This window comes from Pholcus phalangioides, unplaced genomic scaffold, assembly GCF_987345545.1.
Source record: "Pholcus phalangioides strain wild (caught in Gottingen) unplaced genomic scaffold, Ppha-v1.0 ptg000020l_1, whole genome shotgun sequence".
NCBI lineage: Eukaryota > Metazoa > Arthropoda > Arachnida > Araneae > Pholcidae > Pholcus > Pholcus phalangioides.
In genome coordinates, this window is record NW_028301613.1 from 4,302,666 (window position 1) to 4,327,289 (window position 24,624).

Sequence of the window (24,624 nt, forward strand, 5' to 3'; positions counted from 1 at the left end):
TTTCAATCAAAAATAAAACTTTTAAGCAATCCTTTTCTTATGAATGATGGTCTTTTAGGCTGCCCAACTAATATGTAGTATGGTATAGGCACTCTTAAAATAATAAATTATATGACGACTTTCTATTCAATGCGTTTCTGTTCAGCTTTTCATCTTTTGAGTATAGTAGCTGGATGTCCCATGCAGGACGGGGGCAACTGCCCTGGTCTGAAAGATTCAGGGAGGAGGCAGTTTTAAGTTGAAACAAAGAACACATTATAAAATTATTAAATTTCAAAGTTGTTAGGGCAGCAAAATCATGTTTTCCTCAGGCAGCAAAAATTCTAGTTACAGCCCTAGTCCTATATGTACAAGCTTCAGGATTGTACACATGGGAAACATGCATTATATATCCATGAATTCTCTGGAGGAAAGACGTACTAAGCCCTCTTAAAATATTTGAGGCCTCAAGAGCATCTTGAGTACTTAGGCTCCAGTATCTATACCCAACATGGTGTAGTTAAGATGAATTTTCACTGAACTTACACAATCTGCATTGGGATAATCAAATTTATCAGTCTAAATTAAAACAATCTCTAACTCGAAAGAGCAGCAAACTGAAAATTTTTACGAAAACACTAAAACAGCAGAATAATATTTTACGGGAAGGAGGACAATGTGTTTTCATGTCTTGTAAAAACAGGATGCATGGTCTTCATTTTGAAATTTGTAAGGTGTGGTACGTGCATCAAAAATAATCTTGATAGTGGCACGCCTTGGGAAAAAAGTTGGACTTCCCTGCTGTAGGTACTAAAGCGTGATTCGTTAGAGAATATGACTCTGGAACACTGTTGCTGCACACAGGGCTGTAACAAGGATTTTTTGCTGTCCGGGGCAAACATGATTTTGCCGCCCCCTCACAACTTTAAAATTTAATAATTTTATAACAGTGTTCTTTGTTCCCACCTAAAATTACTGTCCATCACAATTGCCTCCTTCCTCCTGGCTGCTCCTTCTGGCTGCACAAGAGAAGTCAAATGTGTGTCAGTGTCCGAGGAGATCACACTTTATACTGAAGAATATTGTCCTTGATTGTCTATGATTAGGTGCAACAAAAAACCAACACTGTTCCTTAGCATTTGTCAAGAGTATAGTTCCTAGCAATAGATACTGGTCTAAAACACTATATTTGACTGTACTCAAGAAAATTTCAATCCGGTTCAACAGGGTGCACCAGGCGAACCAGGGTTGGACGGATTCGATGGCCCTCCGGGACCATATGGTCTGAGAGGAAGAAAAGGTGAAAGAGGTGATTATGGATCTGGAGGACGTGTCGGGTATCCAGGAGAGCCTGGCTATTCTGGACCACCCGGACCAAAAGGTATAGTATACACATTGCAAAAATATTGTAATTTCTACATTTTAAATTTATTTATTGAGGTTTTAAAGAAATTGCATTCATTTTTCTTCTCTGATGTTTACCAGGCGCTCCTGGGTATGAAGGACTACCAGGACTTGATGGACTAAAGGGTGAGCCAGGCGATGCTGGTCCTGGGACAATAGGACAACCTGGGCTGCCTGGTCTCCCAGGATTGCCAGGTAATTTTGTCTCAAATCTCATTTTTAACACTCTTTTAATTTAAATTTAATTTTTAATCTCAGACAAAAATTTTAAGATCTCAAATCAACATACCATAGACCAATGGTTCTGAAAATTTTGCCACCCGCAGCTCCCAATAATTTGGTAGATGTTTTCCCATACAGAAGAACCACTTCAGAACTTAAATAGGCCACCAAAAATCAATATTTCAAGCTCACCACAATGCCCCTGATGCCCTTCTCCTAGGGGTATCATCAATAGTCCTAGGGGATGTGACAAACACTTTGAGAAACACTGGATTAAGTAAATGGCAAAAATAATTGGAAGAAATCGAAGAAGTGGTAATAAAAAATAAGTGTTTGCAATTTATAAGGGGGGTATACAAACTTTTGTCCTGTATTTCTATGCATATGCACACATAACTGCCTATCACTCATTTCTAAGGAGTCTTACGCATTCTCAGGCGTATGCATGCTTCCTACACCTTTCTAACTGGTACACAAGCTACTGATGTAGTTTTAGGGATTTTTAGGTACACTCTTTGAGAAACACTGGACTCTTGCTAACAGTGATTTTAACCTGATCATATGTCACTACGGTTTATCTTTTAAGCACAATTTTTCTATTTATTTAAGAATAACCCTTTAAGCGGCATTGGCAAACATAGGTGCCATAACCTAATGACTGAGCCGCCACCCCGATAATTAATGAATGCACAATGCAACACACACACAATTTTGCCCCTCTCCTGCATGCAGACTTGAGTTCCATATGTACAAACGACTGACAACTTTCAGTCCCCCCCCCCAATGTTTTCTTCATATCAGCACCTCTATTGACAAGATATCGCATCTCCTTAAAAGCTTCTTATTTTAGCGTTAACAAGCACACATATTTCGTAAAGTTCATTTTTCAACGAAACACTTTTTACCCCTGTACCACTTAGTTTGCACCACGCTGAAAATAGGAGGAAAGCCTTCATTAAAAAAAGATATGGCATTTTTGAAAGGTGGGGGGTTGTGGTGATTTCTGCTGTGTTGCTTAAAGAGTTAATGGCTAATAATCTATATGTGTTAGATAATTCCATGCCCTAGTGTCTTACTTCCTCAGAAATTATAATTCCTACATACATTGCCATGGGGAGCAAAAATGCTCAACACAAGGGCATAATCCAAGACTGGACATGAATGGAGGAAAAATGGCTTAGAGCTCATAAAGATTCGAGGGGGAGATAGACGTGAAAGTCTGGAGGGACACGTTGATGATTGCTGAGGGCATGATGGTAATGATGATGTCAATTCATTTATATATGCTTATACATTAGATCAGTAGGCTCCACCTGGGGGGGGGGGCAATTCCCCCTCCCGTAACTCTGCCTATGATGAGGAACCACATAGATTATAACCAGGGCCTGTTCCTCATAAGTTTGAGTCGTGGGTAAACATGAATTTTTAAGTCTTCCCCCCCTTTTATATACATATAGCTTTCTTTGAGGCATGGTTAGAGAAATTGATGGCAGATGACAGCACTACATATAACAAGAATTAACTCAGAAACAAACTTCAAATTAGGTTCGCAACATTTACACACATATTCCGCCATGAATAAGCGCTGGAACCTAGGGGCTGAGGCCATTTGAGCCACCAATAAATTTTGTAAAAAGGGCTGAGCACTCCCCTCCCATAATAATTTCTGAAAAAACAATGCAATGCACCTTCCTTCCCTGCATACACTTTTGTGTCCTGTATATACGAGAAAACCAGCAACTTTCAGGCCCCCCCCCCTTTCCCCCAATGTTTTCTTCATGTCGACGCCTCTGCCGGCATGTATCAATTCGTTAAAAATTCTGTAGAGGAATGTGTACAAAATACATGTAAACTGAGGCACGAATATGAGCCGATCTTGCGGTAATGAAATCTTCCACAGAGAGCGACAGACCTACTGTGGCTATAATATAGATATTCAATCATTGCACTTCACTTACGGTTTAAAAAAATAGATGGCAGATGGTAACACTATAACCAGCAGCACACAGAAACGACCTTCATGTTATGTTTACAATGTGTACACGCACATTAGAACATTTACCTATTCTCGTTAGAAGTTCCACAGAGGAATATGGATGAGGTGCATTTGTTGTTTAGTAGTAGTAATGAATTCATAGTGCAAAAAATGAGAAGAATTTTCCTGGGCTCCAGCCATACCAGGCTGGAGCCGTCAGCCCTATCCCTGTGGTGGTCATGAGGCTGCTCAAAATTTGTGGGCCCTGAGCCTCGTTCATGCCCAGTTTGTTCATCTGAGAAACGCGTTGATTGTTACAAAACTTATAGAAGTTTCAGTGCATTACTGGTGCTCAATGATGCTCTTCAGATAGGGCTGTGAATGGAGGGTATGTAGTTTCTCTTATTTCTTGCTTATTTTTAGTTGTAATCCCCTCCCTGGAGCTGAGATTATGGTCTACCTTTTCAGTAAAAAACATAAAAACATCCCTTGAGAAAGAGAAAAAATGTTAGCCCCCCCCCCAAAAAAATACTTTGTACTGAACCACACATGCTGCATCTCATCGATATTCCTCCTAACGAATTGGTACATATTGAAATATGCCTTTATGTGTAGTGAACCTGACATTGAAGTTTATTTCTGTGTAATGCTTGTTATGTGTGTGTGTAGTGCCTCCATCTGCCATCAGTGTTTATAACTATGAGTGAAGTGCAATGATTGAATAATTGTATTGTTGTACCGTGTACACACACACACACACACACAGTAGTGAACTAGTTTAGTAGTGCTACTGAACAACTTCATTGTGGATTTATGATGTTTTTTTTCCAAAGGCAAATTCAATAATTCATCAAGCTTCCTTTTTATGTGTATAGGACTGGCTGGACAGAAAGGTATGCGAGGCCTCGAAGGAGTAGCTGGTTTCCCAGGTCCGAGGGGCATTAAAGGAGATGATGGACTTCCAGGACCAAGAGGACCTGATGGAAGTCCTGGAAAGCCTGGTGAGCCAGGAAGAAGAGGTCTTGATGGTTTACCTGGTGTATCTGGTAAGTTGTTTAATTTGATCTACGAATAATATGCAGCAGTACATATATATTCCCCCAGACGATCAAAAATTTATTTTTTTAATGCAAAATTTATTTTGTGAAAATTTTAAAAAATTTAAAATTTGAAAAGAAAATACTTTATATGTTATTATAATCAATTTCTCTTAATTTCAATGCTATTTTAAGTCTAAGAACTCTTATCTTTAAGAAATTCATTGCAACCCACCCTTTAAGCCATATATGTTAAACCCATGGCCAGAGGCCAAATATGGCCCTTGAGGTTATCTGATGTGGTGGCCGCCACCTCGGGGGGTGTGGTCGGAGGGAGCAGATGGGTCTGGTGCCCCGTGCGCCAAAGTAAAGGGGCATAAATCTCACCATTTAGCCTCTCCTTCAACATTACAGTGAAGTTTGCCGAAATCTGTGCTTGCCCTGGCTGACCAAGCATCTAGTTGTGGTCCTGCCTGTTACAATGACAATTTGCCCGCTAATTGTGAACTGCTGTTATAACAGACTTTTACTGTATAAGCGTAAAAAGAGAAATACTTACTTTTTTTTCGATCATCACAATTTTTTAGGCCCAAAGGGTGAAATGGGTGACATGGGCTCACCAGGTCTAGAAGGATCTTCTGGAACATCAGGATTTCCTGGTTTGCCTGGAGTAAAAGGTATTAGAAAATTTATTTTAATTTATCTGGTTACCGTTGAAGTTTTTCTGTGATCTATTATTGTTCATATTCAGTCTTCCTGTTATCAATAATAACTCAATTATTTCCATTGCAATTTCTGTACAATGCATCGTTTCATTGAAAAACAGTTTTTGAAGTCTTGTTTTTTTATTGTATAAAGTTATTGGTCCTATTGAACCTCACCTCTCTTTTGCAGGTCTACCCGGGGAGAAAGGCTTGCCTGGAATAAGAGGCAGACCCGGAACAGCTGGTTTAATAGGAATACCTGGTGAACCAGGATTACCAGGTCTACACGGACAGAAAGGAGAAGCATCGTTTTTCAGCATCAAAGGAGACAGGGGTGATTCAGGATTACCAGGTGAGATGAAATCTCTTTGTTCAGGAGGAGTTAGCATTTGTGAGCAGTTTCTCTGTATATAATTTTAGTTACATTCCCTGTATTGTATGTATGGAATAAGGTGAAACTACAGTGATTTTCCTCGACTGACAGAGATAAGAAGGGCAAAAATTTGCTGCAAGGGCCAACAAAAAAATTTTTACACTGTTTTTCATGTCCAGGGATGGCCAACTTCTTGGTGTTCGTGGGCCAATGTAGTCAATCAGCTGCAGCATCGCAGGCTACACCTTCCGGTGTATAAGCCACACCGGTAAAATGACCCAGAAAACTCAGACTTGTTTTGCCACAAACCATATGGAGAAACACGGACATGGTTGTTGAACTTTACCCTCGGCTTTGTACTCCTCTACTTCATAAACTGACACTTATTCACAGTTTACAAAGGTTTCGTTTTCAGCTAAGTAAAATGCATCAAAAGTTACAGATTCTCCTGCGCACAAATTATTCTATCCAATACATTCATAGTTTAAATTTTACAAGCAAAACATTTTTTTATTCAAATTTTGCAATTATTTTCCCCAATTTGGCATATCCCTCAAAAGTGAGGGAGCATATAAGTGAATGGGCATATCCCCATGTGGCTGCATCGGGTGTGCACATTATTAGAATCATAGATAGTATTATCATTCGGGTATTGTTAGCACTCTCACAAGGAATGGAACAGACCAATATCGTAACATGGGAAAAAAAATGATTGTAGTTATCAGGACTTTAGATAATGTTATTCATTTTTATTCACACACGTCACTTAGTGTTGATGAAAATTTGCTGAAAAAAGGGGGCGCTTCTAGCAACTTTCACCGAATGCATGTGAAAGGGTCTGCGGAAGCAGTTGGACACACATCCATTCACGTGGGAGTATATATCCAGTCCATCTGAAAGAGCCCTTAGATACCTTTCTCTCTCTCTCTCTCTCTCTCCCCCTTATGCATGTCATATATTATTTTTAATCTTCTAACTGTAGTGAGTAGGGCTAGGATTTTTATGACCTAAAAACAGACAAAATATGCCCTCAAAACCTAAAAGTATGTACCACAGAAATCTAAAAAAATGCTTTTATTAATAGGCTGATTATATTTCCTCGAGAAAAATGCGGGAAATCACAGTCAAAAATCATACAAAAGGTATAAAATTGTCAATAGCTGCTAATATCGCCAAAAAATCGCCAATCATTGCCAGAAACAATACCAAAGGTAAGTAAAACTGCCAATTGTGGGTATTGAAGCTAGGGAAGAGAGAGCTTGAAGGAGGGAAATCCTTCATCACATTGTTATGCTGAAATATGCAAAATAATGCTCCAAAATATGAAAATGTGCCTTAAATCCAGAAGATCATGAAAAACAACCTAAAATTACTGAAAATTCATGCAAAAATGCTCTATTGCCTAAAAATAGTGAAATATGCAAAGTCATAAAAATCCTAGTAGTGAGGGAGAAAAGATAAAAAAGATAAATTGTCTTTTCTTTTATTCCCCCTTTTTTCTTTTACAGGGTCAGGAATGAAGAGTCCCGAAGGAAGAAAGAGAGAGCTCAAATCAGGGCCATAATGTGCTTTCTCAGGGGACCCCCTCTTGAAAGGCTTATTATTAGGCAAAACAAATGTAAACTTTTGTTGCCCCCCCCCCCAGTTGTCCCAGCCTAGTTATGGCCCTGGTTCAAATGTGAATTTCTTCCATGCACACTGGGCTGATATATCTCATCCCTGATCATCAAGGGGTATGTCCTATGAGTATCAATGTAATTTCTTTGTTTCCTCATTGTTCACTTTTTCTTTATGGTTCGTAGGTGTCATTGGTTTCCCGGGATCACCAGGAAGACCAGGTCTCCCAGGGCGAAAAGGTCAACCAGGAGATCCAGGCCGAGCATTAGATGCTGAATCAGGTGCACCAGGACTACCTGGACCTAGAGGACTTCCAGGATTATCGGGCAGACCAGGAGACAAAGGAGAGATGGGCGATATGGGATTTCCAGGTGAGCACAGAATCAATATGAACTGTCTTGTATGGTTAACAAAGACCGAGATAATATAATAAACATACAGTATATGATAATATAGTAAACATATCTGATTGATTCACGTAACAATTACAGGACTGGATGGTGAAAGGGGTGATCAAGGATTCGAAGGACTGCCGGGACTTCCAGGATTAGATGGCTTATCTGGAATACCAGGAAGGAAAGGAGGTAGAGGTAATGACGGTCTACCAGGTTTCGCAGGGCAAAAAGTAAGTTCTTACAATTGATTCCAGCCTCAATTGATTTTAAAAGTGTGATTATTCATAAATGTATGCAACAGGAAGTGCATCTCAGTATAAATGACAATATTTTCTTAGCGGCTTTTGTGATTCCAAATGAAATACTTCATACATGTATACAAAGCTTTGATGTATATGTTACGATAAATGTAATCATGCCCCCCCCCCCACATCCTAGAGCAGAGCCTTGTAGGCTGGGATCTTTTACTGGGTCTCCAGACCAGACTTTCGCAAGCCCCTTTATGATGAATTTATAGCATGAAAAAAATTAAAAAATGATGAGAATCACCCTAGGGCTGGAGCCTTGTCAGTCCCGCCCTTGTGGGGACCATGAATGTGACAAATCGGGTTATTATGCATAATCTCTGAGCATTTTGGGGTAAGTTTAATAAATTTTGCATAAATTAATCCTTTTTACCAGTGATTATGTATAGTAAGTACCCAAGCATCATTAGTAAGTTTAATAAGTGCTAACAAAAATAATCTCTTTCCCCTATGATTATGCATAATACCCAAGCATCATGTCATTGGTAAACACGATAAGTCTCACACTATATGATATACTATACATATATTGTATTGTTATATCGGGTACGATCGTAAAATTTGTTGTCATTATATCGGAGTCTAACTACTTCATTATTATGCATTATCACTAGTAGAAGTGATAATGTTTTCAGCATTTATCAAATTTACCAACAGCGCTTGGGTATTATGCATATATTTGGTGGTAAACGAGATAAATTTATCAAACTTACCAAGACAATTGGTATACATGCATAATGACAGATTATTATGTACAATAACTGATTTATCACATTTATTGTAACATATGCAATTCTTTCAACATCATAAATTAGAAAATATCTGATTGAACAAATTTCACATTTTTAGGGTGCTCCGGGTTTAGAAGGGTTTGTAGGACTACCAGGCTTAAAAGGAAATGCTGGATGGCCTGGACTACCAGGAATCAGTGGTTTACCTGGCCCGAAAGGAGAAAGGGGCAATCCGGGTCTTAAAGGTATACACAGAATTAAGATACGTTCAACATACTACGTACATCTTATCAATGTCTTGCAACATTAACAAAGGGAAAAAAAATCCCCCACAGGATTTGCTTCAACATCTGTTAGTAAAGGACTGCCAGGAGATGCAGGTTTTCCAGGTGGACCAGGTATACAAGGTATGAGAGGTGACGACGGTCTTCCCGGTGCTTCTGGACCTAAAGGTGAACCAGGAGAATCCGGATTCGATGGACTGCCTGGTAGATCAGGAAGGCAGGGGCTCAAAGGTAAAAACGCATACGATTTTTCTTCTTGAATGTAGTGGAGATATACATCAGAATATGCATTATTTTTCAGTTGCAGTATCATAATTTTACATACTTGTTGCAGGTTTACCAGGGAGTGACGGATTGCCGGGTAGCCCAGGATTTCCCGGCTCACCTGGTAAGAAGTAATGCCAATTATTAAGAAGACTATTTATTTTGATTTGTCAAACCAAAGTTGTTAGTTTAAAATCAATGGAAATTAATCAAATTTGATAAATTTCCCTAAGGTTAATCACATGATTATGCATAGTACCCAAGCGTAGTTGGTAAATTTAATAAGTACTAGAAAAATTACCACTTTTACTAGTGATTATGCATAATGACCAAGCATCACATGGTAAACATGACAAATCTCTCACTATATGGTATACTATACATTAGGGATTCTCAAACTGTGTGCAGCCAACCTTTACCATGGGTGGCGCAGAGCAACGGCCCGACAAAAGTTTTTTGAAGAAATCCTTTGTTAAATTGCTCTGGGAAGCCGCGAATAAACATTGATTAGGGTAAAGGGGGGGGGGGTCACCGTGAGTGGATAAAGTTTGAGAACCCCTGCTATATATAATAATTCATATACATGTATTGTGTCATCGGGTAAGATCGTAACATTTTTTGTCATTACATCAGGGTCTAACTATATTTGTCACACATACCAGACTCGTTTGAAATTTTTTCATATTTATCAAATTCACCAATTACACAAAAGTAAAAATTCATAATCACAGGTAAAGGTGATAAATTTAAAGTATTTATCAAATTTACCAATGACACTTGGTCACTATGCATAATCTCCTGTAAAAGTGGTAATGTTTTCAGTAGTTATCAAATTTATCTATTAGGTTCATGAGTGACTATTTTGAAAAATACATCATGATCTCAAGCAATTAATCGCAAGAGTGGTGTTTCATTCCAGGTAACAAGGGATTTCCAGGAGATGAAGGAGAGCCAGGATTTCCAGGATTGCCGGGACAGGCAGGGCTGAAAGGACAGATGGGCGAAACTGGGTTGCAAGGCTTCCAGGGACAGAAAGGTTTCCCGGGATATGGATTACCTGGTGATAAAGGACAGCCCGGTGACATTGGATTCAGTGGTGTCCCAGGTTAGTAATTTTTTTTCTTTGTTGTACTGTTTCATTTTTAGGGTTGTGTAGCATATGTCCATTACAGTTTTAGCAGAAAACTGATAAAGTGACTTGAATCGACTGTGTAGAATTTCAGTGCAGCAGTTTTGGTACCTTTTTCACAGGATGGGAAGTTTTCAACCAATTCCCCATTTGAATCATCGCTCTAAATGTCCTACTTAGTTCAAAAATCCAGTGACCTCAACTCGTAGTCAATTTGCGGGAGGAGGGTGGCTCAAGCTTTCCTGCCACCTGGGTGCAAAGCCTCACATGCAACCCTAAATATGACCCTGGCAGGGCTTTAGTCTAAAGGACTGTGGGATATACTAAAATTGGATTTACATTGATTTACATAGAAATAATTGCCTCGGTTTTCGTCGGTTTTTCATTTCGTTGATCGTTTTCGAATGGATTATTGACGAAAACCGAGGTATCACTGTACATATTTTGTGTTAAGTAATTGTAATTCTAAATATAATACACTTTAATCTACCTAAAAGTAAGTGTTTTGTTATTTAATATATCTATCAGGTAAAAGAAAACTATTTGACAACATTGACGATAAGTTTTTCACTGTTTCAATACTGCATTTCCGAGGTCACAAAAAGTCTGTGTTTTCTTATCACATATATTTTGAATAAATAGCTCTATTTCACTTAGTAAATTTAACATAGATAATCGATAGTTTAGCTAAAATGAACCATAAAATTATATATTATCTGTTCTAGATACTTTGCATCTTAAAATACGAAATTGCAAATTATATAATTTGTATTTTGTTTCAATTACTGTAATAAATTAGTGTTTAAGAAATAAAATACTGTAATATGCAAAAGTTAAGTTCCTCATCATGTAATATACATATTGTGTTCAAAACATTAACCAAAAGCATTCATTTAGGTTTTCGACAGTTTAAACCAGTTTTTGACGCTTGTCATGTCAAAAACCCAACCCTGTAGAGAATGGCGTGTAAATTATTGCACCATTATTTTCAATGAGAAAGTTAGCTTCAAGGTGAAGAGTTTTTTTTCGCATAACAAGTAACTTTAAAGAACAAATTAAACTCCTAACCCGAGGTGACGCTACAATTCCTTGTGTATAAAGAGCCTCCTATTTTTTGTTTTTTTTTTGGTGGACAAAATTTGGTGGACTTAAAATTTGGAAAAATAGTTTTCATCAAATATATTTTTTATTTCAAGATACAATAGACTCTCGTATATATCAGACCAGAGTGTGCCGGATTATCAAAATCGCAGAATTAGTGAAAGTAATAACAAGATTACTTGAACTCATTTAAATAATATCAACATCTGCGCACAGACACACAGTGACATGTTTTCCTCTTCTATGCTCGAAAAAAGCCAGCCTAAAAAATACCAGATTACTAGATGGGCTGGATTATCAAGAGATCCTACAGTATATAAAAAATACATTTTTTATTCATGATACAAACCACTAACCCTTTGCGGTCCAATTAGAATTCTGTTTCACAATTCTACTGTGATCAATATCTACAAGGGTCATATCCTCGAGAAAATGCCTCACCCAAACAAAAAACTCAAATCTTTAACTTTCATTTACAGGAACTCCAGGACTGGAGGGACTCCCAGGACTAGCTGGGGAAACAGGTCTACCTGGCCTCCGTGGAATACCTGGTGACAGTGGTCTACCTGGTCTAGCCACACCAGGTGATCCAGGACCAATAGGACCACCAGTGAGTATGAAATGGAATCAGTCAGTTGATAAGCATTAATCAGTTTACATATTTAAATTAATTGCAAGGATTGGTTTTTATATTAAAAGTGGCAATGGTGCTATGGCAATGGCGAGTAATGTTGTTTTTACGAAGGTTTTTACAATTGGCTGATGCAAAGATGAATTCAAGAAAGACAATTCAACTTCCTCTACTGGGAATCTAACGTGCATCCTCTCACATACCGGGGGGTGAGCACGTTAGACCACTTTATGCTATAGAGGCAATGAACATCTTTCCTTAGAGCTTTTATGCACTGAATCAGATTGTACAGGGGCAGTCAGACCTAACTCAGCCAACAGCTCACATACACTGACATTTGCCACTAGATGTCGCAGTATCTGAAGATGATGTCATGTCACTACGCTATTCATACGAAAGGTTTTAACTGGATGATGCAAAGATTAATTAAAGAGAAAAAAATCAACTGTCTCTACTGGGAATCGAGCCCATGTCCTCTCACCTGACTGGTGAGAGTTAAAACCTTCATATGACTAGCAGAGAATGATATCACACATCTTCAGATAATTTGCCATCTGGTGGCAAATGCCAGTGAGTTGTTGGCTGAGTTAGGCCTGACTGTCCATGTATGGTCCCATGCAGTGCATACAAGTTCTAAGGAAAGACATTTGTTGCTTCTATATGGTATTAGTCTAACATATTCACCCGGCATGTGAGAGATAGTGGGTTTGATTTTCCTGTAGAGGAAGTTGAACTTTCCTGAATTCATCTTCGCTTCAACCAATTGTTAAAGCCTTTGTATGAATAGTCGAGAGTAATATCATACACATCTTCAAATGTTGTTTACACAACACGACAGTTATATGACAAAGGAAATTGGCTTTCTTTTCCCAATCCATGCTCTTGCGCAATGATGGCAAAAACTGCAACTATTTTGAGCGAGCAGTCCAACAGTGAGGGTATTTTGAAACCTCACGCAGGGGAATTAAAATTTGCTAGGTACAGCACAACGATGTTTCCCAGAACTCCAAGAAGCTGGGGGGGGGGGCATCTACATTACCTCAAGGGCATATTTATAAGAGTACTAAGCAAGCTATTGCAGAGGGGCTGCTACTACTAAAATGCACATGGAGAAATTGGTGCGTGCTGTAATGTGCCGTGTTGTGTACCTAATGTGAAGTTTGTTTCTGAGGACTGCTTGTTATGTATTCAAATGAAGCTGTCTTCTGAAGTTTGTTCAAGGGGCTCTGCAAATTTTATTAATCAGCTGTGCAGGTGGCGAATCCATATATCCTTTGCATTACTTTATTGTTTTTCATGAGAAAGCTGATTCTATGATTAAATAATGAGCTAAGCTATAAATTTACACTATTTTATTATGAGCAATATTTACACAGACTCATTCCCAGCATGTTATTTGCTCTCATTGCTACCTTCGTACACCATAACGGCTTGTTTTTCTGATGTTGCCACACAGTACCTTACAAAACACTAGCAAAGTGACTACCACTACTTAATCGTACATGCACCTTGTACACATTCCTCTATTTTTCTCCCTAATTTCTAATGAATCGGCACATGCCGGAGAATATGTGTTCTGAGTGTATGTGTGGCCCTAACATATTTATGTTGTCAAGTTGCACTTGTTTCGTGTTCATGGTGCCATCAATCTTCCCTTTTCTGAAATAAAGATGGAAATGCTTGAATTTTCATGTTATGTCAGTATCATGTTGTAGGTCTGCCTGCTTTCTGCGGAGAGACTTTTCCAAATGGGAAACCGGCTTGCATTCTCATCTCGGAAAACAAAGTAAAGTAAAAAACACTTGTAAAGTAACTGCAATTCTTTAACGGACAATGCTCAAGAATGCTTTGGCACATGCACCACAAGTTTTTTTCAGTCGCTGAAAGATTGGGAAGTGCTCCAATGCGCACACCATGCCCTATACTCTGGTAACTGTCTTACAACTTTGACCCTTAGAGAAGGGTCAAGTTCCAATTAAATATATCTTAACTATTACATTTAAATCAGGGGTGTAGCCAGAAATTTTGTTGGGGGGGGGGAACCACTTTTTTTGGGGGGGGAGACCAAAGGGATAGAACAATAGATTTGGTCATCGTTTTCCTTTTTTTTTTGGTCATTTTCTCACATTTCGGGAGGGCCAGACCCCAAAGTCCCCCCTTGCTACCCCCTTGATTTAAATATCACAAATCATCTCGATACATTCATTCCAGAACTGTTGCAGACATTCTTTGGGTATTAGACTGTTCTCTTGACACCATCAGCAGACAGTACCAACAGCATCACCATCCCCCATAGCGGTGGTTGGCTGAAGTGTTACTTTTCTGCGGTTCCCAACTTTGAGGTGCGAATGCAAGCCGATCTCCCTTTTAAAAAGTCTTGTCACTGAGAGTAACAGGCTCACAATGACTCAATAATTCAATCATTTCATTTATAGTTAGGACAATTTATGGCAGATGGCAGCAGTTATACATAACAAACATTACACAAAAACAAACTATTACATTAGGTTCACAACGAGTACACACACAGGGCCGTAACTAGATGTTTAATCAGCCGGGGCAAGCACACATTTTGGTGCCCCCTTTTAATGTTGAAGAAGAGCCTAAAGGTTGAAATTTGCGCTCTCTGGTCCTGCACCTGGGGCACCAGAACTGCCTGCCGCCCCCACAGTTGCGGCTCTGTGTACCCACACACATTCCAACAGATATCTGTTTGTTAGAAGTTAAGCAGAGGAATGTGTAGAGGTGCATGCATGTGTGGTTTAGTAGTAGTAGTAGCGTCAACAGCATTCGATGGCTTGTGCTCGCATCACTGTCAACACACTTTACACAATCCTGATTATCATATCGAAGCCTGTGTAAAATTTCTAGCCCTTGTTTGACTATTTTGTGTTGATTTAAAATGCTATCTAAAAACAGCTTTTGGTTTCCTATAGGGTTTAGACGGACTGCCGGGCATACATGGATTGAAAGGAGAGAGGGGAGACCTCGGATTCCCAGGCTTTCCAGGACCAAAGGGAGAACAAGGAGAGCGTGGACCTCCAGGATTTTTCGGGATGCCAGGCCGACCAGGAATTCCAGGTGACACGATTTTCTTATCTAATTATTTTTGTTCTATTTAGTAGCACCACTTCCGATTAATGAACTCCTAATTGGCCAATCTGTCAAGGACCTACAATTTGAATCCAATATTAACAGATAAGTTAAAGGGTCCTAATCTCTTAACTATTACAATTACATTCACTACCTTTTTTACAAGACACTTGATTTTCTAGAAATAAATGTATTGTATTATTCTTACTCCAGGAGAGAAAGGACAAAGAGGTCAAAGCGTACAAGCAGAAGACGTGACTCAGATTCCAGGCCCTAGAGGTGATCCAGGTCTACCTGGGCTCCCTGGTCTGCCAGGTGAACAGGGTCCGATGGGAGACCCAGGTCTCGATGGCTTACCAGGTCTCAAAGGTTCCAGGGGTTTAGGTGGTTTTGAAGGTTTACCAGGATTCCCAGGTCCTAAAGGAACAATCGGTGATCCTGGATATGAGGGTAACTATTTGGTAACTTTACAAGTGCTCGTGCTGATTTGCATATACCTATCCAGATGTGTGTTTGTTCTTTCAGGGGGGTGCTGTACATCATTTAATTTATCTCTGTCTTCTTTTCAAGGTTTGAGTGGTCTACCCGGTCTACAAGGTTCTACCGGTGACTCCGGAACTCCTGGCATACCAGGAGGTCCAGCTCCATCGAGAGGGTATTTCTTCACCAGGCACAGCCAGAACACGCTGATACCAGAATGTCCGTTCAATACTAAGCCTATGTGGACAGGATATTCCTTGCTATACATTCAAGGGAACGAAAAATCACATGGCCAAGATTTAGGTATGACTTTTCTCTTAATACAGTTAAAAAAAAAATCTGTAACTGAAAATAATGTAAATAGCGTTCGTAAAATGTAAAACCGACAATTAAGGGCCATTCAAGTATTACGTAAGCAGATTTTCAGTCATTTTTGAACCCACCCCCCCCCCCCTCCCGTCAGCAGTATAGAATATTTCATATCTTCAGAAATGGTGGTTGATGATGTATAAGCAACCATCAAACCCCCTGCCCCCCTTGTCATCAAAAGTCAGCAAATCCGATCCGAAACACCCCCCCCCCCGATGCGGACGTAATATTTGAATGACCCCTTAGGGACAAAACACACATTTCCCTGTAAATCACGCCAAGTTAGCGACAAACTTGACAAGTTTGGTGGTAGTGCCAATGTTCCGATGATGTTATGATGTGAGGCAGGTTACTGATGGTTCGGGGAGAAACGGGATCTTGCGAGATTGCTCGAGAAAATTCCCCATATCAAAATAAGGGGCGCTCGTCAAACAGAGGGAAGAAGAAACGGAGCAGAAAAGACAACTTTATGCAAGTTTTGTTTTTGCAAATCCCTCGCTGCTTGTGAATTAATGTAAATTGTTGTTCTGAAAAATGCTATGATGTCCTAAATTTTATCTTTGTGTCTTTATTCATCAGAAGGACTATAAGAGGCATAATCTGTAATAATATGTGTTGTAATACCATTCAAAGTATGCATCAAATCTTTTTTTTACCAAGCCCGTGGTAAAAAACTATAAAAGTTTTATAAAAGATTTTTATAAAACTTGAAATTGCAACCACTGAGCTAATCTGTTACATTTGAGCAAATGCAACCAATAAGCTTATCTGTTACATTTGAGTGCACACACACACACACACACAAATGCAACTTATGGGTTGCATTTGTCAAGTTTTATAAAATAATTTTCATAAAACATTTATATTGTAATCCCAGCCTAATCAGGGCAGCAACTAGAAACTAAAATTTACTCTGCCGCCTGGGCAAGTATCCATTTTGATGCCATCAACTGGAGTGTTTTAAACAAAAAAACTAGAGTAGATTTGGCACCCTTTCTGGTCCAGTGACAGGGGCACTAGATCCTCCTGCCCTGGACCCAACACACAATAGAATCTTATATATGTGAGTCAAGCCAAACAAAATTCATAGGGCCTGGGTGAACCAACTCTAGCCCCTACACCAATCTGGCCCTTTCGAGAATTTTATCTGGCCCACTAAGCAGTTCTAAAAATATTTCATTGCTCTAAAATATGACATGGCATGTCGAGTTAATGCAATTATAGGTGTGGTCATAAAATAACTTTTCCGATATACAAGGCCCTAGTAACAGCAAAGCTCAATGAATGCGAATCAAATTTGAGATATAAGTGTTTCATGGTATATGCACTTAAGAATGGAGAGAAAAACACAGCCCTAGCTGTTATGGTCACAGCAACAAAATTTCGAAAAATTCGAATGACAACACTTACTTTTATATATTGCCAAATGATCGATGGGGCGAAGAACCATGAACAGCATTGGAACGGTACCTGTGGCACCATAAACACTGTCGCAGGACACAGACAAAGAATAACGATTTCGCCAAGAGATTTTGCGTTAACTTTTTTATTAGGAACTTCCACTGGCAGAAATGTCTGCGTCATTTCTTTGTCTCAAAAGAAAACGCTGTTTCTTTGTCTGTGCCTAGTGCAAATGTTTTTTGTGCCACTGGCACCATTCCACCGCCATTTATAATTTTTTACTGCAAAAATTATTTAGCAATGCATAAAAGGAGGTTGCCATTTGAATTTTTCGAAACTTCGTTGCTGTAACCGTAACGGCGCGAGCTACATATTTTTTTTTCTCCTCTCATTCTTGAGCACATTTTCTAAAACATCTATATCTTGAATGAAGGGCGCCCTTATCAGACATGGGGCCCGGTGCAAAAATTTTTGTGGAGCTCCTTAGTCTCGATTTCATACATTTTGTGCGGGAGGGAAATCAGCATCCAAAGATTCATGCATTATCACAGAATATACAGTGATGCTGAATAATAATATCTACTCACCAATGAAAATTCAGAATTAATGAGAGAAAAAATCCTTAGAATTAATGAGAGAAAAAATTCCTGAAATTGATGAAAGTTCCAGAGTCAAATCAGTTAAAGCTCAGACAAGAAAATGTGCTTTTGATATTTGTATAATGTTTCACTTCTATTACTGTAAATGCGGGGCCTGGTGCGACTGCACCTTTCACACACACCCCTAACGGTGACTTTGTCTCGAATTTCATTCACATTTATTGATTTTTTTCCAGCCGCTATGCAAGTTACTTTGTGACCACCCTGTATATAAATTAGCGTAATAGTAATTATGCAGGAAAGACCTCAGCTGTTATCAAAAATGAGTGTAATCATTAGGATTTCCATCAGTATTTTTTCATTCATACTTGGTCCTCAAAGACATAATTCCACTCTTATATTGCCCAAAAGCAGGGAAGTTTGTATATTTATGCCACAAAAAGGGTCATCATCATATAACTTACCGTATTCCTCCATCAGGTACACCTGGAAGTTGCCTAAGACGTTTCAGCACGATGCCGTTCATGTTCTGCAATTTGAATAATGTTTGCAACTTGGCTTCAAGAAACGATTTCAGTTATTGGTTGAGTACCTCGGAACCTATGCCGATGTCCATGACTCCAATCGTCGGTCAAGAAATACAGAAATACATCAGTAGGTGTGCCGTCTGTGAGACACCAACTCAGGTGAGATGTCGGGAAAAACAAATACAGGGTGTCCATAATTCAGGAACCCTATTTTAAAGCTGCTTACAGCCGAAACCAGTTTAATAAAGGGATGGGAATTTCTTTCAATGAAAAAAAAAAAGTTCCAAATATCGCCACCAGAGGGTGTTCCATCAATAAGTGGCACATTTAGCCACACTTTTTATTTGGACAATTTTAGTTCAGCAAAGCGTGATCAACGTGATGGCCATCATTTTCAGCTACCATCTGAAATCACATCATTGCATATTCCTCAGTAGCCCTGTACTGCCTCTGCAGAAACAGGTTTTTTTTCTCTTCCAGGACAAGTAGATAATGATCCTTTTTATTCAAATTTTGTTATCATTTTTCGGAGGTTTTTAACATTGGATGGACCTTTTCAAATCCCCTTCGAAATCTGAAATTTCCGTTGAGCAGTTTTTGCAGAATCAGCGTTTCAGTAAAACAATTTTACTAACAAAGTGCGATCTCATAATGTAAGGTCATTGTGAGTGGCACAAGCACATTGAAAACTAGATCTCTACGAATGTTTCAAGGTTTCATAGCAGCTGCTGCGTGACGTAAAAAAAAAATTTACACATATACTACAGGTTTTCAAAGTAATGCACCCTCTGATGGCGTACTTTTTTACCTCTGAAAGAAATTTCCATCCCTTTATTAAGTCATCCACAAAATTTTCACAATTTTCTGGTGGCTGGTTTCGGCAGTAGACAGCTTTGAAATAGGGTTCTTTAATTATGGACACCCTGTATTTATTTTATTCCATTTACAACGGGTAAAGTGTAAACTATGATTAAAAATACAATACAGATTCTGAAGAAGTACGGAGACATTAATGCTTAAGCAAGGAGTTGAATCCAGACCTTTTATAGGTTTGAGCAATAATCATTACAAATGCATATAACGAAATTGTGATACAAGAATGTGATTTTCTTCTACTACACCATCTTAACATCTTATGAAACTCGTTATCTGACACACTAAAATGAGCTTATATTACGTTCCGTCATTTCTTCTAGGTCATAGCCATACATAGCCAGACTGTAGAGATTCCAGAATGTCCTCAAGGCTGGCAAGGTGTCTGGATTGGGTACAGTTTCCTGATGGTATGTCATTTTGCTCTGTCTTTGAATGTGTGCACTTGTTGTTAAACATATTTTGTTCCTGCAAAATTTTTTCCGATCACTATGCAGGTTTTCGATTTTAATTTAAATCACTTTGTTGGCCATCGAAATCAGGGTGATCTAAAGCATTTGTACCATTTGCATCTGTGTAGGGGTGGCATAAGTAAGCGCACAAGAGGTACCCGTGCAGCAAATTAGGCTTTCGAGTCTGAAATTTAAAAAAATTTCCAATAGTAAAAATCCCCTTGACATCACGCTTTTGAACCATACCTCAACGACGAAGATGTTGAGGAAACTTGTGAGAACAGACAGCGCCTGAGACCATAATACCACAAACAAGAATGTGTGAAGTACAATTGACTGGATATCAAGCGAAAATAATTTTAGGAAGGAAAGTCTCATTCCTCTGTGAGGAATTGAACCACCAACCGCTCACAGTTTGGGGTAACGCTCTACCATTAAGATACAGAGGACAGGCTTTTTCTAACCTTAGAACAATATGTTCTTTAAGCTGAACGGGACTGTGTTGGGGAGGGGGGGCTAATGGACGTATTGTTTTAAGGTAAGAAAGTGTCTGTCCTCTGCAGCTTAATGGTAAAGCACTAAAGAGGTCTTGGTTTGATTCCAGTTAGAGAAATGTGACTTTTATCCAATATTATCGTTGCTTGGTATCCAGTTAATTGTACTTTGTGTAATTGCGGGAGGAGATTCATCGTTTTGTTGAACAAGAATGTACTTTATCAGGAGCAGCTCGACACGAAATCTCTATCTGTGTGGAACCTATTTTTTCTTTCCCCCACCCCCTCCTAAAAATTTATCTCAACAATTCCCAACAAAAGAAAAAAACTTGAAAAAATGGTTTTTTCTGCCCTTTCACCTTGGATTTAGCACCTCTCCAGAACCAAAACCAGCTATAGTAGATCTACTATAGATGGTGTTGCCAGAGCAGACAGAAATCATCTTCCCTAATTTTTTTGCCCCCCCCCCCACCCGTTCATATGCTCCTCCTAAGCAATTTTTACCAGAACGGTCAAATGAAGGCAAAGGAATAATTTGGCTTCTCATTTGTCCAGTCCCTGGAGCACTTACTTGGGTCAGCCAAGGTCTATAAAATCTGGCCAAGCTGATGATATAGGCATAGGCACAGGAACCTGAGGGCTGAGGCCATTTGAGCCCCTCCAATAAATTTTGTAAAGGGGGCTGAGCGGCACAATAATCTCTGAAAAAGCAATGCAATGCATCTCCCTCTCCTGCGCGCATGCTTGAGTCCCGTATATACGGGACAACCAGCAACTTTCAGCCCCTCCAATGTTTTTTCATAGCGCCTCTGGATATAGGTGATGTTTTCCTTCCATTGTTAACAAGGAAATCTTGGCAAGTTCTGATCAAGTAACCCTGGAGAAAGGATCTAAAAAAGTATCCTCTCTTGAGGGATACTTAATCAGAACTTGTCAAGATTTCCTTGTTAACGATGGAGGGAACACGCAACCTATATTGTCGGCTTGGGCAGATTTTATAATTTTATAGACCTCGGTTGAGACAGGGTTTTCAACACTTTGCAACATATGGCACCCCCAATTTGCATTCAAAGATCACTCAGACTCAGCTCATACAAAGTGAAACTCTCCAGACGACCAAAAGTAAACATCACTCCTCCCTTCAACGGTTTTACGTGTATGTTGTTTCTGATCGCGAGGTTATGAAGACAACTCTCTTCTCCATTGTAGAGACAAAATGCGTAAACCAGTAAAAAGAGAAAATTCATTTGTGTTAAAAATTTTCTGTGAAAAAGTTATGTAGCTATTTTTGTAACGGCGATGCAGAAGGGGCTCAGAGCTATATATATATATATATAGTTGTTTTGAATACAGTAAAACCTCTCAATTGCGAAACACTGGTGAGACAAAAATATTGGCCTGTAAAAGAGGAGGTGACCATTAGTTAGAGTTTTGAAATGTATACTTTTATTATGCAAGGAGAAATTATTATTCGCTGTAAAAGAGGGGGGTGATGGCATATAAGAGGTGTCCGTTAAGAGGGGCTAAAACCAATTACGAATCAAAATCAAAATTGTTTATTGTTCGTCATGAAAAAGCCGATTATATGATTAAATAATGAGCTAACAGTAACTTTTCACTATTTTATATATTACGGACAATATTTACATGGACTCATTTTCGCCATGTAGTTATTTGCTCTAGTTGCCACCTTTGCACAACATTATAAATATGTATTGTCTAGAGCAGTAGTTCTCAACCGGGGGCCATATGGCCCCCTTGTGGTACTGGGATACTTCAAGGGGCCACTGAAGAAAATGGAGAAAGGGGCCATGACAGGTGGTTTGGAGAGCTGAGAAGAAAAATTAAGGTGTGAAGAAATAAAGATTTCATATCAGTGACTAACACTTACAGTGAGAGAGAGAATCCAACAAAACCACTCATAAAACCAGGGCCTTCTTTGGGGCATGGACCCACCCAGGCCTCACCACCTACATTTTGCAACAAGTTCCCTAGGATGGGGTTTTTCTCAAGTCCTTGGCTAAATTTTTCAGACTCCCTTCCCTATATGAAATTTATTGTATGAAAAACAAAAAAAAAAGATGAAAACCATATTAGGCCCTGGGCTGTAGCTCTGTCAGTCCCACTCTTGTGAGGGGCCTCATGCCCATAAGTGACCCCACCTTATGATATTTTGTATAGTACAATTAATTTTGAAAATAAATAGGAAATATGTAGGCTGTTTATTTCCAGCTAAAGTATGGGACTACCATGGCATCACTTTGCCTAAGGAAGGAGGGGGGGGGCCCATGATATTGAGACGGTCCTGATAGAACTCGGACTAGCGGGGAGATCAATAAATTCTAGCCTACTGGTCTGGAGGCCAATTTTCTTTGCAAAATTTTCGTTCAGTATAAATTCACTGAAAAAAATCATTTCAATACGTATAAAGAGTTTTGCTTCTACATGAGAGTTGAAAACTCTGGGTAAGACAGGGGGAGCCACGAGAAAAAAATATGGTTCAAAGGGGGCCACGGGCAAAAAAAGGTTAAGAAACACTGGTCTAGAGTGTTGCTAGATACATAATTTTTTAAACAAAATCTGATGCTTGGTTTTTTTTTTTTCCTCCATTACTCAGAACACCGACTCAGGAGCAGAAGGCATCGGTCAACCTCTAGCATCACCAGGGTCGTGCCTCGAAGACTTCAGGTCGTTACCTTTCATCGAATGTCACGGCCACGGACGCTGCAATTCTTACACGACGGCTCAAAGCTTCTGGTTGGCTACTCTCGACAGGCCAGAAAGCTATGGTGTGCCGATACCACAGACTTTGAAAGCAGGAGATCTCCGGACCAGAGTGTCTAGATGTCAAGTTTGCATGAAAAGACACAACCCGAACATAATAACGACGACCAGGAGAAGAGGCTGATGTGTAAAAACTAAAACGCGAGCGTTTTGAATTACGGTGGAACTTAGAATCAAAAAAGGAAAACAAAATAATGTGCGAGTGCCAAAACTGTGTCATAGGAAAGCTTCGCAGAGTTTTTTATGTGGGTGTTTATGTGCTGGCATTTGGACTTTTTCCGCCTGTTGTTTTAATCAATTATTTAAATTCTGAAATTTTTCACTGCCATTAACCGCCAAACTTGAGCTTTTGTTTTAGAAATCAGGAAAGTCTTCCAAAGTTGAAACCTGTTTCTGCTCCTTTTGCAAATATGTAATTTATGTATGCTTTAGCATGTTTGGTTGTGTTACAAAATATGGAAATGGCGCTGGAAACTATATTTGTGATGATTACTTCACAAAAAAAAAAGTGCAATTATTCACTGCCGTTTCTTTATACATTGTGTACTTCATTCAAAGGTTTGAAACTGCTGTGCATTTTTTTTCGTCCCCCTACATGTGGAATGTATCTGATATATATGTAAAAACAATATGCGATTATGCGAGATGTATAGTAATATGCTCTATTTTTTTTGTTTGTGTATTTTTCATCGAAGCCGATTACTATTTAAGAAATAGCACAACAGTGAATATTTACTCTAAATTTTGTATTTTCATGTGTGTGTGTGTTTATAAAAATTAAACACTTTCGACGGTGAAACGATGAAAAAAAAGTGTAACTATCTCTTGATCAGTTTCAATTGAATCGTCTACTCTCCAGATAACACAATTCTTTTTGAGCTATAACTCGTTATAATAGTAATTAAACGATATGCAAAGTGAAACCATAAGGAGTGGTTATAAATAAACTGACACTACTCAGACACTTATATTTTATCGGTTATCTTACTCCCATATTCCAAATAACATAAAAACCAATTACCAATGAAATACTCCCACCACAACCAGGGTCGTCTTAAGAGCATCATGGGTCTCCGGGCCAAGTGATTTTTCTGAGGCCCTACAAGACAAATTTTCGAAAATTTCAACCAGATCTCATTTTTGTGAGGCCCCCAGGCCGTGCCCAGGTGGGCCATGCCTTAAGACGGCACTGGCCACAACGAGCGCTACATAGGTCAGAGTAGTGTCACTTTAATTATACTGACATTGCTCAGACCTATGTAGCGCCCATTGTGGTAGACGTATTTCATTGAAACTTTTATATACGTTATTTGGACCATGGGGGGGGGGGTAAGATGACTGTGATAAAAGAAAGTGCCACTTCAATTGTGGTGGTCAAAAATTGAACTATTTTTTTTATAC

The 24,624-nt window shown here is 39.1% G+C and overlaps 1 protein-coding gene across 1 annotated transcript in view; it reads left to right on the top strand.

Moving 5' to 3' along the window:
- Window positions 1–24,022, top strand: part of LOC149070781 (uncharacterized) — a 97,920-nt gene extending 73,898 nt beyond the window's left edge. Inside the window, exons 24-41 of the mRNA XM_089248477.1 lie at window positions 1,207–1,360; window positions 1,465–1,578; window positions 4,456–4,626; window positions 5,205–5,294; window positions 5,512–5,673; window positions 7,497–7,682; window positions 7,803–7,936; window positions 8,861–8,987; window positions 9,078–9,257; window positions 9,361–9,414; window positions 10,210–10,395; window positions 12,000–12,130; window positions 15,088–15,232; window positions 15,458–15,694; window positions 15,815–16,027; window positions 18,574–18,779; window positions 19,817–19,903; window positions 23,057–24,022. Of these exons, the coding sequence (XP_089104603.1) occupies window positions 1,207–1,360; window positions 1,465–1,578; window positions 4,456–4,626; window positions 5,205–5,294; window positions 5,512–5,673; window positions 7,497–7,682; window positions 7,803–7,936; window positions 8,861–8,987; window positions 9,078–9,257; window positions 9,361–9,414; window positions 10,210–10,395; window positions 12,000–12,130; window positions 15,088–15,232; window positions 15,458–15,694; window positions 15,815–16,027; window positions 18,574–18,779; window positions 19,817–19,903; window positions 23,057–23,347 (2,868 nt within the window). The 3' untranslated portion in view covers window positions 23,348–24,022. The remainder of the gene's footprint in view (window positions 1–1,206; window positions 1,361–1,464; window positions 1,579–4,455; window positions 4,627–5,204; window positions 5,295–5,511; window positions 5,674–7,496; window positions 7,683–7,802; window positions 7,937–8,860; window positions 8,988–9,077; window positions 9,258–9,360; window positions 9,415–10,209; window positions 10,396–11,999; window positions 12,131–15,087; window positions 15,233–15,457; window positions 15,695–15,814; window positions 16,028–18,573; window positions 18,780–19,816; window positions 19,904–23,056) is intronic.
- The last annotated feature ends 602 nt before the right edge of the window (window positions 24,023–24,624 follow it).